Below are 17,414 nucleotides of genomic sequence, written 5' to 3'. Positions count from 1 at the left end.
CTATACTATAATAATGAAACAATTAAAGAGACAGTCTAACTGGTGTGTCCAAAGAAAGCTGGGTAAAAAACAAACACTGGGACCCATGAAGGGTTAAATTCTAGAGAAGACAGCAATAATATTTGGAAGATGAAAGTTCAGATCGTGAGGGAGGACACCTGTACTATCTACTGTATCAAACTATGTAAAATGTGCAAAAGAAGATTGAAAGAAATATCATCAAAATACTACTTCTAAGGCGCCTGGGTGGCACAGTTGGTTAAGCATCCAACTACTGGTTTTGGCTCAGGTTGTGATTTTGGGTCATGGAATCAGCCCTACATGGGGCTGTGTACTCCACGCAGAGTCTGAGTCAGCTTGAGTTTCTCTCCCTCTCCCTCTGCCCCCTCCCCCACTAAAATAAACAAACCTTTAAAAAAATGTTACTTCTAAGTAGTATAATTATAGTTAATTTCATCTTCTTCATAACTTTGCTACATTATCCAAATATTCTACTATGATTATATTTTAATTTTTTAAAAATTTTTATTTATTTATGATAGTCACAGAGAGAGAGAGAGGCAGACACACAGGCAGAGGGAGAAGCAGGCTCCATGCACCGAGAGCCCGATGTGGGATTTGATCCCGGGTCTCCAGGATCGCACCCTGGGCCAAAGGCAGGCGCCAAACCACTGCACCACCCAGGGATCCCTATGATTATATATTATTTTGAAACCACATCTATAAATATCATTTTAAAATAATATAAAACTAGAGGTTTAAAAAAGCACTTGCAAGGTTCTGAACACAGTTAAGAGCAACTGTTTCCTAAATATAGAAAAGAACTTCTATAACACAAGGTCAGATCACTTACATGAATGAGGAAGTTTGTCAGGCAAAATTCCAAATAATAGTTCCTTCAACTTTTATTTACTCTATTCTTGGACACAGTTACACATGCCCTTCCCACACCAAACCCAATCTAGTCCTCTTCCTCACTCAACTTCACCAGCCAAAGCTCCAGGCTTCTTGGTTTTAGGCATGAAATCCCAGTGATGGCAATTAATGGCATAGAGAACCGAAATTCAAAACATTATTTCTACTGATTTAGGATGTAGTCCATGGTATTTTGAACAAAATTTTCTATTATGGCTTAAGTTGTAAATTCAACATTTAATCTTAAGTTTAAAATTTGTAAAATATATGCCAGGGTTGAGAACAAGAACCTGGAATGAACACCTACTATCCCTTAAAATTCACTTTAAGTCATTGTTTTGAAGAAAAAATTTAGATATATTAAATGTTGCCAAAAATAAATGAATTTTAGGGATGCCTGGGTGGCTCAGTGGTTGAGCATCTGCTTTCGGCTCAGGGCATGATCCTGGGGTCTTGGGATGGAGTCCCGTATCAGGCTCCCCGAGAGGGGCCTGCTTCTCCTTCTGTCTATGTCTCTGCCTCTCTCTGTGTCTCTCATAAATAAATAAAATCTTTAAAAAATTAAATATATATGAATTTTAAAAATTAAAGTAAAATAGTATTTTACCTGGGTCTGTATTTGTACTTGCATCCTGACATTCTATAGCCTTCTTTCTTACAGAGGCCATGAAATGCAATCCAGCTGAAGTATTAATATCATCTTGCAGCATTTCTTAAACATAACAAAACATTGAAAGCAATCACTGAGAAGCCAACATATTACCTGGAATCCAAACGCAGAGTATCTAACTCAAGGGAGGGGAGGTATGGGGTGCCAAGGTGTTATCAAAATGGACTTTCTGAATGAGGTGCTACCTACATTAACTCTCAAAGGCAGCTCAGTGAAATCAAAACCAAAATTGTGGAAGATTCTCTATATCCAGAGGTAGAACCTAGATGTTCTTCTGGCTAATGAAGCTGCAGTAGAAAATGTTAAGCAAGAAAATGATATGGTCCAACTGATGTTCTAGAAAAACCACCTAAGCCAGTGTGTGGAAAGCAGATGGGAGTGGCTAAATCGAAGATAATCAGACAAGTGAGGCTGCTGTAACAGTTCAGATAAGTACCTCCAGTAATGGTGAAAAATGGAGCAGAAACGATAGATTTAAAATTACAAAGAAGGTAAAACAGACAAGACCTGGTTACATCAAGTGAGAAGGTGGAGAAAAGTAGAATCCAGGGAACCTATGTTTTGGGGTTGAGTAGGAAGTGACACAAATGGGGATGGACAAGGAGCAGAAAACAAAGCAGCTGGAAGGGGGAGGAAAACAAATCGGGACTGTGCATACTGCAGGTGAGGTCATTTCCACCCAAGCGGAAAAGTTCTGCAGCAAGTAGAATCCAAGTCCAAAGTCTATTAAGGGAGTTTGGATTTTCCTGGGACATCATCCAGGACGACTAAGGAGCAGAAGAGATGATCAATAATGGCACAATGTAGTATAATAAAAATATATATATTGGTCTTCATCCTTGGTTCTAAGCATAGAATTCCTTAAATCTTTGGAATTTCCTGAGTAATTTCCTGTTGTTATTCATGGATGAGCCCCTTTTGACTATATCTGGGCTTATGCTAGTGAGGTGTCCCTTGACAGGCCCCCAGATAGCTTCGATGCTGGTCACCAGAGGAATGAACCACACAATCAGAGGGTTAGAACTCTCATCAGCCTCACCCCGGCCCCCCTACCTCTGCGGAAAGGAGAGCAGCTGCAGATGGAGTTCAGTCACCAAGAGCTAATGATGTAATCAATCACACCCATATAAAGAAATGTCCATAAAAATCCTGAAACAATGAGGTTAACAGGGCTTCTGGGTTGATGAGCAGAGGGATGTGCTGGGAGTGTGGAGAGTGTAGAAACTCTGTGCCCTCAATCTCCAAACCTTCCTATATGCATCTTTTCCATTTGGCTATTCCTAAATTTTATCCTTTATAATCAAACTATAATCATAAGTAAAGCACTTCTCTGAGTTCTGTAATCACTGTAGCAAATTAGTGAACCTGGAGGGTGAGTCATGGGAATCTCTGTGTAGTTGACTGGGCAAAAATGCAGGTGTAAGGGGACCCCATTTGTAGCTAATATCTGAAGTGGTAAATCTTTTGGGACTGAGCCATTAATCTGTGGGATCTGTGTTAATTCTAGGTTATTATCAGAATTGAATTGAATTATATAGGACGTCAATTGGTATCAGAGAATTGGAGATTATTGTTGTTTGAAATGATACAATGTACACCCACTAGAGTACTATGTAGTCACTAAAAAGGACATTGTAGGGATGCCTGGGTGGCTCAGTGGTTGAGCATCTGCCTTCAGCTCAGGGCGTGATCCTGGGTTCCAGGATCAAGTCCCACATCAGTCTCCTTGCAGGGAGTCTGCTTCTGCCTCTGCCTGTGTCTCTGCTTCTGTGTGTGTGTGTGTGTGTGTGTCGTGAATAAATAAATAAAATATTTTAAAAAAATGACATTGTAGAAGAATGTCTAGTGATATGGGAAGATATTTACCTCAACACTAGTATGTAAAAACAAATAATAAACAAGGAGGTATTCTTTATATATATTATATATATAATATATATAAACATATATAAATGTACATAAATATATATGTGTATTTATAGATATATATGGGTGGAGATATTTAAAAAAATAAACCTTAAAATACTATTAACACTAGCTATCCCTAGACAGAAAAATTATGGGAGTTTTTTTGTGGGGGGAAGATTTTAATATTCTTCTTATTCCCTATTTGTATTTCCTAATTTTTCTCCAGTGAACATGTATTACCTTCACAAAGCCAAAAAACAAAACAAAACACTTAAGGGTGAGAAAAAAAGTGGTTTTAAGACAAGCGAGTGGGAAAGAATAGAAGATGGGTTAGGAAGCTGAGAGACAAGAGCTAAGCAGGTCAGTTGGGGAAGAAAACTGCCCAATATAGCTAGGCGGAAGCCTGACAGAGGGCAGTGGCATGAAGAAAGGGAGGGAGGACCAGGTTGAGAAGTAAGTGACGGGAAGGGGTAACCAAGGTGAGGGATAAATCAAGATGACTTTCAAGGTAAAACTCTTGACCAGTCAAGAGAATGGTGATATGACTAATAGCAAGAAGCCAGTTTAAAATCTGGACATGTTGAATCTAAGGCGAAAGAAAAGAAAGATGAGAGAGGACAGGTGTGTATTTGAGTGTCACCAAACAAATGTTAAGAGCTGAAGTCGTGAGACTGAATGTTTATGTGTACGTGTATGAAAATTACTGAGGAAAAAGCCTCAGGGAATGCATGTTATTTGGTGGCAGGAAACCAATTGAGCCACTAGGGAAAGGGAAGAACTTCCTATCTTATACACAGGTACTCTTTTCTCAACTGATTCCTTAATGTGTTTCTATGATGAATTCAACAGACACGTTCTTCCATAATTTCCTTTTAGACCTTGTATATCAGTAACTTATCGTAGATTTTAATTAATTGCCTACTCTACGATAGGGACCACCAAATTTTTTCTGTAAAGGGCCAGAAAATAAATATTTTAGGCTTTGCAGACTGTATGATTCCTCTTGCAAGAAGCAAACCCTGCTGCAGTGCATAATCTGTCATCAACAAGGTGTAAATATATGGGCATAGCTGCATTTCAATAAAACTTGATTTACAAAGGGGCGCCTGGGTGGCACAGTAAGTGAGCCTCTGACTCAGGGTTTCAGCACAAGTTGTGCTCTCAGGGTCATGAGATCGAGCCTCATGTCAGGCTGAGTGTGCTCAGTGGGGAGTCTGCTTGAGATTCTCTCTCCCCTTTCCTTGCCTCTGCCCCTCCCCCAAATCATAACACATGCATGTGTGCACTCTCTCTCTCTAAAGTAAGTAAATAAATCTTTTTTTAAAAACTTGATTTACAAAAACAGGCATGGTCTGGATCTGGCCTGTGGGCCACAGTTTGTCAATCACTGCTCGACCAGATAACACACCAAAACACAAATACACACACATACATACATACACACTCTATCTTGTCAAAGATAAAATGAAAATAACTTAGTCTCAAAACATAAAAAAAAATTTAGTCTCACTTTTACATACATAATTCTAGAAAGCTGTTAACTTTGAACTGAGACACTACATTAATCATGCTTATACATACCAAAAGGAATATCGAAGTCATCCAAAGGCTGGGAACGAGGATGTTCTTGTTGCTCCTAAATGAATCCCCAAATGATCAACTATGATTATAACTCAAAAACATTATTTTGAAAAAAATTCAATAGCTAAGAGGACTGTTGAATGTTTATGTATGCGTTCACATACATTCTAGAAATATTTATTTACTCTATCAAAGTAACTCCACAAAGGAGTTCACAAAACTCACAAACCAAACAATAAAAAAAGAACATTACCAATTTAATGCAGCTTCTAAATTACAATGTGCACTTCCCCACTACAGAGTAGCTTTAACATTCAACTAGTACCCCCACCCTACCCAAACTGCTCAGGGACTCAGCAATGTTACTTAGTGCCTCCAAATATGCTCTTGAGGCTTACTGAAGTATGCTTTTATAAAAATCCTTGTAAACAAAACTGTGTTTATCTAATTTGTTGCAAAAATAGGTAAACTGTCATCAAATTTAGAAGGAATGTTTGAAAAGATCTGATTTGAATATCAGGTTATGTAACAAACCTACGTGTGGGAAATGTAACAGGAGCCACCCAAAGAACATGTATGACATGCATTAATATATCACGGAAAAAAGCAAGGAATGATTTCAAATATAAAAACATCACACAGGCAGATGCTCTAAACTATATTTCTTTTATTTATCATCAACTCACTTTTCGCAAATGCAACTATATGTCTACTATTCCATGGAGGGATGCAGCAGGGTTTATGTACTTAACGATATAAAGATTCTCCTAATCACAATCAGAAGATTCCAGCAATCAGAAGACTAGATAAACCATAAAGACATTCCCAACTCTGTACATGCAGATCAGGGAAGCATACCTTGGGTTTTGTAACTATTTCTGAATCATTATCATTAACAAGGGAACCCTCTGGTTGGGAAGCCACACTTGGCTTTCTCTTTAGTTTTTCTGATCCTTTTTCTTGCAGCTCTTTCTCAGCTCGTCGTCTTCGTCTGTTAAAGACAAGAGAATAAAACATGTTACTACTTTAGGAACATCGGTTCTTCACTTATGTCATGCTATATAGGGAGACAGTTATCAAAATTATGCCAATAAATTATTTTCAGTGGCATATAATTAAATCAGCAACTTACTTTGCTAGAATTTGAGCAAATATAAGCAAAGGTCAGGGAGACATGAAAGTTATTTCTAGTTCCTCTACTACTGAACTGACTTTTCTGTGTTAGTCACTGGAATCTCCAGTCAGAGTCACATGTTTTAGGTAATTTTCAAACTCTCTTTTCTTCAGACTCTGAGATAACCCCAGAAACCCTATGGGATGACTCCAGGCACCCTTCTGAAGAAGTTAAGAACACTTGAGTCACCTCAGTGAAATCCCAGCAGGGAAGAAAGAAGGCCCAAGAAGCTAAGGAGAAGACTTACATGGAAGGAAGGAACCATTTCTGGAAAGAGAGCACTGGTAATAGATTTTAGGATCTAATAAATGTGAAACTCTTAAAGTATTTTCTAGACTCAGTAATAACCTACCAGTCAATACATTTTTGCATACCCATCATGAGTAAAACACTATAAACCCTCTTCATTAGATGTCACAGCCTTGCTTTATATGTGCATGTTTTAGTGTCCTGAAACAATTCACATCACTTATCCTCCTGCTTCCTATGTAAGAATCTAGAGAATATAGTAAGCTGAATAGCAGTATTACTTCAGTGCATTAGATAGTACATGGAATATTGTATGAGATGGCAAATATTTGTCCTACAAAAGAAAACTGCTCATAATGTTACAGAAAAATGTAAAAGAAACTTCCAGTCTATGAATTCCAGTATGGAATTCCTTAATAAAATGTAAGAAATAATATTATTTCCCTCTCACAATATAGAAATTTTCTATAGGTCCTGGGATCGAGTTCCACACGGGCTCCTCAGGGAGCCTGCTTCTCTCTCTGCTTGTATCTCTGCCTCTCTCTCTCTCTGCATCTCTCATGAATAAATAAAATATGTAGAAAAAACTTGCCTTTTTTTACTGTCCCTTCCTTGTCTCACTTCAGATGGTTCTATTTTGACATTCAGAAGCTGAAGGTGTCCAGAATCGCCTTGTTCAAATAAATCATGTGTTTGTTTCTCTTGGCTTTGTTTGAATGCAATGAGGCTTTCAAGTGGAATAAGTTGTAGGTTTTTGTACTATAAGAAATAAAGCATAATAATTTAAAATTACAAACCTCAATTATGTAATATATTAATAAAAATTTCAGGAAAACATCTTTAAATTAAGTGTGTGTGTGTGTGTGTGTGAGAGAGAGAGAGAGAGAGAGAGAGAGAGAGAACATGTCAAGATAACAAATTGATCTGGACTGGTAAGATTTATCAGAGTATCCAGAGTTTAAAAAATAAATTCTTTTAGAGTGCTAGATATTCTGACTGGGTCATCTTATTTCAAAAACTAAGCTAGAAGTGCTAATCTTCTTAATTTCTTTTCTACATTAAAAATCTTCCACGGGGCACCTGGGTGGCTCAGTCAGCTAAGCATCTGCCTTCGGCTTAGGTCATGATCTCAGGGTCCTGGGATCGAGCCTCACATCGGGCTCCATGCTCAGTGGAGAGTCTGCTCCTCCCTCTCCCTCTGCCTGCAACTCCCCTTGCTTGTGCTCTCTCTGTCAAATAAATAAAATCTCTTAAAAATAAAAATCTTATAAATGAAATACATAAGTCTAGCATTTGACTTAAAATGCTTTCAAACAGGGAGGATACAGAGAAGTGAAGATTATGGAAGAAACAGATTAGCAGTATGTTGATAAGTACTGACATTGGGTAATATAACTTAGGGGTTCATTATACCATTCTAATAAAAAAATTCCTTTAAATAGCTCTCAAAATATCTACTTTTCCATACCTTTAATCCTTTCTTTCCTGTTCATAGTCTGTTCAGACAAAAGAAGGCATAAGTACTACCGCTAAAGAATGACCATTTCTTTTCCCAGTACCATCTTCATATCTTAAAAGTGCATCAGAGCATGAATGATTCAATTACCTTCCTAATATGGTACTACTAATTTATAAAATTAGAGCCTAAACAATTTGAATTTCAGGGATCCCTGGGTGGCTCAGCGGTTTAGCGCCTGCCTTTGGCCCAGGGCGCGATCCTGAAGTCCCGGGATCAAGTCCTGCATCGGGCTCCCGGAATGGAGCCTGCTTCTCCCTCCTCCTGTGTCTCTGCCTCTCTATCATAAATAAATAAATAAATAAATAAATAAATAAATAAATAAATAAATAAATAAATAAATCTTAAAAAAAATAATTTGAATTTCATAAATCAAAGCTTACAACTTTAAAGAGGATTCTATGGGTTTATAAAGATTCAATCTTTTTAAGTACTTTAAAAAATACCATTCTTAAAAACATGCACAACTATTTATAGACCTGGGTCTATTTAACTACTTTAAACTGTAACAGATTTGAAGGCAATCATATAACTACTAGGAACAGTAAATAATGTGTGTGACACTTACACATGTGCCCTCCCTTTCTCTCCCCCCACCCCAATCATACCCATATGAACAAGAATACTGGTCATTTTATTTTACTTATTTCTTCTCTGAGAAGAAGAAATACCTATGAAAAAGTCTCACCGATGCTAGCATCAGTATATAAGACAGACCTAAAAGCTTTACAATACCTAATTATCATTTTGAATTGGAATTTTATGTTACTTCCAGTAACAGAAACATTATTTTAAAAAAAGAATTGTGGGGGGAACAAAAGAAATGTGTAAGAGCTTTTCATCTCATGTGTAGTATTTATGGTATGAAAAATGCAGGACTGCTTTAACATTGCTCTGCAATGTTCATTACCGTATTTTCTGAGGATAGGCATGAATGGAGTAATGAGAGCCTTGGGTATTTTGTTTCATGTGCTATAGTACTGGTAGGTATTGAAGGAATTGTTACCAACGTCCTTGAGTCAGAGGAAAATACATAAGGAGGTTTAAGTTGTAGATGCAATAATGGAAGTCCAAAGGTATTCTGAGGAGATATCTCAAGGGGCCCTGGCTTAACATCAAGTAGTTTTTCTGGTTTTATAAATACTGAAGAGTCCTGTTGAGGTGTCAAGTTTTCTTGTCCAACATACTGATCCAGGTTCACATGCTTAGGGATTTCTGTAGTTACAGTTTCTGCCCATTTCTCCTGCTCAACTGCTTTTTTTATGGCTTCGGTATTATAGTGGCTCAAATTCAAAGGGGACACTGAAGCAGTGGGCATTGTTCTTTGTGGCAAAAGAGGCTGGAAGGAAGCAGATAACCCCCATGCCTCTCTAGGCTGTGGCAGGGGCCTGAAGGGAACTTGTTGAACTCTTCCTGAATGGAAGGAGAGGGACTTAAATTCATGCTTAGGCTGAAACTGAAGCAAAGGAAAACCATCAGCAGGTCCGAAAGTTTTTGCAGCTGGGATGAGTCTAGGTGTCTTTGGAATGGCAAAAGATGGAGACAAAAGGTGGAAGGGAGAACTTCCAGCAGGAGCAGGAGGCAGTGCAGTGGTTGGTAAGCTTTGAGATGCTGGAGTTAATCCTGTACTGGGAGGTGGGCCTTCGAACTCACATAAAGGAATACTCCCATGTGGTACATTCTGGAAGAGAAAAAGAAGCTGTTATGTAAGTTTAGAGTATATTACAAACTTCTTATTTTGCAAACAATGTTCAATATGTTTTGGAGGAGGTGGAATGTAATAACTGCTAAAAATAATAAAAAGCCAACACCTGAACTGCTAGAACAACTTTAATGGTATTTTTTTAATGTGTTACCTGTAAATTTCCATGACTGTTTTGATCAGACAGCACAACTCCTTTATGGCAGTGTGGACTCTTCTTGCCATGCTCTCTGGTGTACTCTCCCACAGGCTGTGGTTTAATAAAAGATCTCTCCTTAAAATGTCTACTGGTGTCATCAACATCACTACTCCCTCTCGTGGGGTTTATTACTGGGCTTCCCACCAGAGGCACAGACTGAGGCTGCTGCAGAAGTCGATGTATATCTGAGAGGTTAGCAAAGGATGATCCTACTATTTGCATTAGGCTCGTGAAGTTGATCTGTTGCAGCTAGGATAAAATAAAAATTAAACTATTTTAAAATATAGTGAAAAAAAATCTAAAGAATCAACAACAATGATCTGAGTATTCCACAACAATCATGCTTTTGTCTTAATATCTGTCAGACCCACGAATGCTGAGCAGGAGGCAGAGGTGGGGGAGATTTTTTTAAAAAGGAAAGAAAGAATACCTTCCTGTTTTCAAAGAGCTGTCAACTGGAAATATGAACTCATCATGAGATTCAGGGCTATCTATAAAGCAGTTTACATAAAAATCCCAGGGATCATTTTTTTTTTTTTTTTAATCCCAGGGATCATAAAGGAGTGATCTGTTGGAGTGGAATGAGGACAACTACTGAAGTCCTAAAATGAGTGTTGTGATCAAATTTTCAGAAAAAAAAAAAAGCAAAGATCAGCAAACAGGTGGAAAGTGAGGACTTCCCCTGGAAAGGCTGACGAGGTGAAAGGCAAAGGGATGACCAGTGGTTGACAAATGCTGCACATCAGAATCACCTGAGCATCATTTAAAAATCCCCGTGGTCAGGTCATACCCCAGCAATAAGATCAGAATATCTGGGGATGGAAGCCAGGATTAGTATTTTTAAGATGACAAGATGATTTCAGTGTGCAGAAAAGCTTGGGAACCACTAGCATAAACACTGGCTTAGATGGAACAGGAAATTAACAGCAGCTCTAAGGAGAGGACAGGTGAGTGCGGGAGTTCCCAAACTTTGGCATGCCATCAGAATCTCCTGGAGGACTTGGAAAGCACTCTTTGCTGGGCTCCATGCCCAGTTTCTGATTTCAATAGGTCTGGGATGGGGCCTGAGAGTACACTTCTAACATTTAAGCGATGCTGATGCTACTGATCCAGAGACTGCACTCTGAAGACCACTAGACTTGTGAGAGTATAATGGGAAAAGAGGGAAGGTAAAAGCTGGCTGTGGGTCTTTCAAGCCCAACAGAAGAATTTGCACTTGATGAAACATACCAGTAGGGAAACACTGCAGGTTAAAAAAAAAAAAAAAATCTAAGTTCCCTTCAATTACTAAAAAAAAAAAAAAGTAAAGAAAAAACATGCTTTTTTACGGAAAAAAAAAAAAGCACACACACAAAAAATCATCCATTATCCTATCCTCAAAGATAACTAGTATTGAGATTTTTAGTGTTTTTCCTTTTACTCTGTATTTTTAAAGCAAGATTTATTTCATATTATACAAATTGGTACCTGAAATTTACAGAACACTTTAAAACAGGAAAGTAACAGTATTAAGACAGTATCTGAAAAAAAGAATGTCTTAGAAAATGCATATATAGGACAATGGAAGTCTGAAGTTCTGAGTCTAAGGCTGGCTACCGCTATAGAAACAGCAAGTGCTGTACTGAATACACTGTGGGCAAAAGAATCAAGAGGGCACACTGGATATGGGTTGTGAAAAAAAAAGAAAAGCAAAAATGTCTAAGACAGTGATTCTTAATCCTTTGTGTGCCTTAGAATTATGTGGAAAATTTGTTAAATATACAGACCAGCTACCAGCAAAGTCCCTTCGTAATCCAAAAAAAAAAAAAAAAAAAAGGGCAGCCCCCGTGGTGCAGTGGTTTAGCACTGCCTGCAGCCCAGAGCGTGATCCTAGAGACCTGGGATCGAGTCCCACGTCGAGCTCCCTGCATGGAGCCTGCTTCTCCCTCTGCCTGTGTCTCTGTGTCTGTCATGAATAAATAAATAAAATCTTAAAAAAAAAAAAAAGAGAGAGAGAGAGAGAGGAGAGAGAAGTAGGCAGTTCAGCCTGGATTCCGGGCCTCTGAATAACAAATGAAGAGTGCCCAAAGCAGAAAAACCCCTACAATTTAATTTCATCTTGTCAATTTCTTTTTATTTTTATTTTTATTTATTTATTTATGATAGTCACACAGTGAGAGAGAGAGAGGCAGAGACACAGGCAGAGGGAGAAGCAGGCTCCATGCACCGGGAGCCCGATGTGGGATTCGATCCTAGGTCTCCAGGATCGCGCCCTGGGCCAAAGGCAGGCACTAAACCACTGCGCCACCCAGGAATCCCTCATCTTGTCAATTTCTAAGAGTTTTGTTCATATTTCAAATCCTTACATATACATCATATGTGTAGATTGACTTAGTTATATGGAGATGTGCTTACCTGAACTAATTTAAACATTTCATCTTGGAGCATCTGCCTAACAGAATCTGAAGACTCTGGTAACTGAGCCCTGGGTTCATTGCTCTGGGTCTGCTGAGGTGTTGGCACAGGTGTTTGTGAGGCAACACTGACTCCATTTGACACGAAAGGTGGAACTGAGGAAGATTTATCTTTAAATGCAGAGATCTGTGTACTAGATAGAAGCATATATATAAAAAACACAATCAAGAAAAAAACAAATCAGATGTCTACAATCTGGAGAGTCTGATATTACCTTTTTCTTCTACTGTAAAGGCTTTCTGGAAGTTTTTAGGAAATTTAAACCCTAAAGCCTATCGTTCTGTACTCCTCAGCCACCTAGCCACCAGCCATCAGCACAGTACTCACGTGAATGCTATTTTATTAAGGGAGATGGAATGTCTTAGTCAGCCGTGGTCCCTCCCTATGGTGTTACAATCGACAATTTATTTGCCTGGTCCCTGCAAGCATCTGAATTTGAAAGCTGTGCAATTACTCTGAGTAGTTATATTAGGAATGTTTTTTGTTATTAAGTTTAATGATCCAGAGTGTAGTTAAGAAAACTAGAAAAAGTATGGGTTAAAAAAGTGTGTAATTCTACAATGGAATAGAGCAAATTCTTGATCATCATTAAATGTGAAACAACAGTATTGTGAACACTTCATTTCCAAACAAATCACAAAGTTTATATTTATAATTAAACTCTAACCAAAAAAATGCTTATTTAGGAATAAAAATTAAAGATCAAAATAAGTTTTTGTTTTACTTTAAATAAAACGATTGTTTGGGGATGATTTCTTAAATACAGCAGGTACTCAAATTTGTTTCTGAAGCAAATTGATTTCACAAACTAAGGGAGCAGGCATTATTATATCCAAATAAATTGATCATTGTCTCTAAAAAGAAAAGAACATATTAAATTGCTTTTAGATTATTTGGGTTTACATTCATTCCCTTTCAGTAATAATATTTGCCTTTTATCAAGCATCTAATACTAAACAGCTCAGTTACAAAACTTTATTTGGCAAATCCATGAAAAACAGGCATTACAAGTGATTTGCCTATTTTAAGACAACTTTATTGGCCTTTGTTTCCAACAAGTAGCAATGAGATAAATTCCAATAATGGAGAATTATTTTAAGTAGGGCCATGCTATGTTATCCTATTTCAGCAAGACTTCTAAACACTAAACACACTGTTCAATCTCTGTAAAAGCCCAAAAGATAGAATGGGATGAATCCATTCTATGAGAAAATTAAAAGCATTTCATACACTATTAGAAATTTGTTAGAGGCTGGAAATGAGCAATTTTAAGTAATCCATCCACTACAGTTGACCCCTGAACAAAAAACGGACTGGGGTGCCAACCCTCATGCAGTTGAAAATCCACGTATAACTTGACTTCTCAAAAACAGAACTACTAATAGCCTACTGTTAACCAGAAACACTATCACAACATAAATAGTCGATTAATATATTTTGTATGTTATGTGTATTGCATCTATATTCTTACAATAAAGTAAGCTAGAGAAAAGAAAATGTTAAGAAAGTCATGAGGAAGAGAAAATAGATTTATAGTACTGTACTGTTTTTATAAAAAAAAAATTATGTGTAAGGGGATCCAAGTGACTCAAACTCGTATTGTCCAAGGGTCAACCATACTTCTTTTTTTCAGAAAAGACTTTTTTTTTTTTTAGAAAAGACTCTTATAGAATATATAGTTCCTGTATATCTTCAAAACATAGCTGTTAGAGGAAAATCTCTCAATAATAAACTTAAAGGTGTCAGAAATTTGTATCTACATTATTCTTTCAATGGTTTATGTTGCTTTCATTTTACTTAGTTTTTAGTCAAAACATTTAGTAATTATTTCAAAATGGCACAGCAGGCATCATTTCATTCTCTTATCTACTTGTAAAATATTATTATATCAAAATGGTACACAAAAATTCTTACCTAGAAGTTTCTGAACTTGTATCTACACAAAATGAATAAGGAATGGTGTGTTCAGGATTTGAAAAGGCTTTGATCATACTATAATTAAAGATTAATAATTGATTAGGAAGATATTCTTCACATTTCCTAAGGTGTAAGTGATCCAAAGCTCAGCCATCTAACAATCAAAACATTCTCTAGTCCTCTATAAGGCTTAGCTCATAATTACAATCTGTTTATATTTGTCTCCATAGCAATTAGTAACAGATTCAAACAAAAAGCAAAGAATATATCTGGATGACTGAACATATAACTTAATCACTGTTGACTGCCCAGTAGAAATAAAAGAATCTACAATGGAGGTTAGTTGGGACCTCAAATTCCACATATAATGGAGGCAGACACTTTTCCCAGAACACTACAGAGCCCTTAGTACATTTAAAACTGTAAAGACTAGTTTTTTATTAATAGAAATATGTATTTGTAAAGGCACATCACATTTAAAATATTTTTTTGTTAACTGCCCACATAAATGAACAAAAATTGTATATCGAGAAGAGAAAGAAAATCTAATTACATTGCCTCTCTTATCCAAGGTAATTCTAAAATTCTAAAACTTCAAAAATCCTAAAAATGAAGAAAGCATGTTCCACCTGCAACAAATTAAAACTATCTTTGGCTCCCCTTGAACAATAATATTCTAGCCAACAGAATAGCCCTATAGTGTGCAGAAAACACACTGCGACAGTGAAAGATATATATTGTGATTCATAACGGTTTTTTATTTGATCCAACAAAAACGGAATCAGTATGACAAGGTGTTTCCCTAATTAGCAGCTTTATAAACTCTGGTCTATTTACAGCTATATTTTACTTTGATAAGAGTGATAGTGATGGGAGAACAAAAGGCATTTTGTTCTAAATCTACCAAGATTTAGAAGTCTGTAACACTAAAGATCATCATTTACCACAGCTATAAAGTTAAATTTCACTAGGAACACAATTAATTTACCACAGCTATAAAGTTAAATTTCACTAGGAACACAATATCATTATAAAATATATATTGTAAATTATGAGAAAAATAACCTCTTCATCAAATGAATCCCAGATGGCAGTAATCATCACTTCCTTACTCTTTTCCCCCTTACCCTTTTTGTTCAGTTGATTTTTCCTCCATACATGTCTCCAATGGTTCTTCCTTTGGACACTGAACCTCTCTTGTGGATTGCTGCTGAAATTAATAGTACCCAAGAAGAAAATGGGTCATATAAGTAGGTATTACTGTCTTAGGTGTCTTTAGTTTCACATTCACTACTTACCCAGAGTATCAACAGTCTAAAAGCAAGTGAGAAACCAAACATGAAAATTAACTCCCAGTGCTGCTCTGATCAGATTTTTAACTGTGTGAATTGCCTTTGGCCCATCACCCTGAGCCACTGAGCTTATTAAAATGCAAGAACAAATTATGTCAGTGCAAATTATTTACACTACATTTACAAGTACACTGTAAATTACATATACCCATCACTGCGTGATTAATAAGTACATTCTGAAAACAACTATAAACAGGAAAAACATCCTTTTTGAAGGAATTTTTTCAATAATTAGAAATGTCTGTGTTCCATCTGAAAATGCAGTGCATAGTTTTGAGAAAACAAATAATACATAAAAGTGAAATATGTGCAAAAACTGCATACTACAGCTGAATTACATGTTATGAATATAGAATACTTCTATTATTCTTGATTAAGTTAACTTACTATAGCAGTTTATAAAATAAAAATTTCATTGCCTGAAATTATTAGACATCTTACTAATGATAGTATTTCAGTGAAAGAAAAATGTTGCATGGCCTGGTTATTCTCTGCAACCTACAGCGTACTTTTAAGACAACAACAGCCTTGGTTGGATGATTAAATAAAAATACTTAAATATAATTTAAATAACATTACCCACTATTTATTGACTTACTTCTTCTAAATGCTCTGGTAAAGTCAGCATGTTAATGACAGTATTGGAACTTTTCAGACTTTCAACAGGCTCTTTGGTATCTTCTATAAGGAAACAAGGAGAAAGAGAAAAGTGACCATTTGAAAAAAATCAGTTTACTTTTTAGAAGGTTCAGGAAGATTATGGGGAAGCAAAGATAATGACAGAAATATTTTCTATCCTCCTTATAAAAATGTTTTTATTTAAATTCATTAACAGGGGATCCGAGTGTCTCAGCGGTTTAGCGCTTGCCTTCAGCCCAGGGCGTGATCCTGGAGTCCTGGGATCGAGTCCCGCATCGGGCTCCCTGCATGGAGCCTGCTTCTCCTTCTGCCTGTGTCTCTGCCTCTCTCTCCTCTGTGTCTTTCACGAATAAATAAATTAAAAAAATAATAATAATAAATAAATTCAACTAACAAAATAAATAAATAAATTCAATCAACATATAGTATATTCTTGATTTCAGAGGTAGAGTTTAATGATTCATCAGTCTTATAATAATATCCAGCACTCATTATATCGCATGCATATCCATCACCCCGTTACCCCATCCTCCGATCCCCCTCCCCTCCAGGAACCCTCAGTTTGTTTCCTATGATTAAGAGTCTCTTAGGGTTTGTCTCTCTCTCTCTGATTTCATCTTGTTTTATTTTTCCCTCCCTTGTTCCATGATCCTGTTTTGTTTCTTAAATTCCACATATGAGTGAGATCATATGATAATTGTCTTTCTTTGATGGACTTATTTTGCTTAGTATAATATGACTTATTTTGTTCTATTTCCATCCATGCCACTGAAAATGGCAAGATTTCATTTTTTTGATGGCTTAGTATTCCACTGTATTTATATAAACCAAATCTTCTTTATCCATTCATCTGTCAGTGGACATATGGGCTTATTCCATAGTTTGGCTATTATGGACACTGCGGCTATAAACATTGGGATGCAGGTGCCCCGTTTGGATCACATTTGTATCTTTGGGGTAAATCCCTAGTAGTGAAATTGCTGGGTCATACAGTAGCTCTATTTTCAATTTTTTGAGGAACCTCCACACTGTTTTCCAGCATGGCTGTACCAGTGTCCATTCCCACCAAGAGTGTAAGAGAGTTCTTTCTCTGCATCCTTGCCAACATCTGTCATTTCCTGACTTGTTAATTTTAGCT

The 17,414-nt window shown here is 36.8% G+C and overlaps 1 protein-coding gene across 16 annotated transcripts in view; it reads right to left on the bottom strand.

The window, feature by feature from the left end:
* The window catches only part of CPLANE1 (ciliogenesis and planar polarity effector 1), a 137,323-nt gene that overhangs the window by 43,486 nt on the left and 76,423 nt on the right, over positions 1-17,414 (bottom strand). For 11 of the 16 annotated variants that reach the window (XR_005358569.1, XR_005358568.1, XM_038535284.1 and 8 more), the window contains 9 exons: positions 16,236-16,318; positions 15,413-15,495; positions 12,309-12,501; positions 9,870-10,163; positions 8,924-9,694; positions 7,090-7,256; positions 5,933-6,065; positions 5,075-5,129; positions 1,523-1,627 (listed from right to left, as the gene is read on the bottom strand). Coding sequence is in view for 14 of the 16 variants with exons in the window: in XM_038535284.1 (XP_038391212.1) it covers positions 1,523-1,627; positions 5,075-5,129; positions 5,933-6,065; positions 7,090-7,256; positions 8,924-9,694; positions 9,870-10,163; positions 12,309-12,501; positions 15,413-15,495; positions 16,236-16,318 (1,884 nt within the window). In the remaining 2 variants the exon portion in view is untranslated. Of the gene's footprint in view, positions 1-1,522; positions 1,628-5,074; positions 5,130-5,932; positions 6,066-7,089; positions 7,257-8,923; positions 9,695-9,869; positions 10,164-12,308; positions 12,502-14,282; positions 14,361-15,412; positions 15,496-16,235; positions 16,319-17,414 lie in introns of all 16 variants that reach the window. The other 5 variants (XM_038535291.1, XM_038535292.1, XM_038535298.1 and 2 more) reach the window with 4 other exon arrangements.

Source organism: Canis lupus, chromosome 4 (genome assembly GCF_011100685.1).
Source record: "Canis lupus familiaris isolate Mischka breed German Shepherd chromosome 4, alternate assembly UU_Cfam_GSD_1.0, whole genome shotgun sequence".
Classification (NCBI taxonomy): domain Eukaryota; kingdom Metazoa; phylum Chordata; class Mammalia; order Carnivora; family Canidae; genus Canis; species Canis lupus.
The sequence above is the reverse complement of the archived record's forward strand: the minus strand, read 5'-3'. Positions and strand labels throughout refer to the sequence as shown.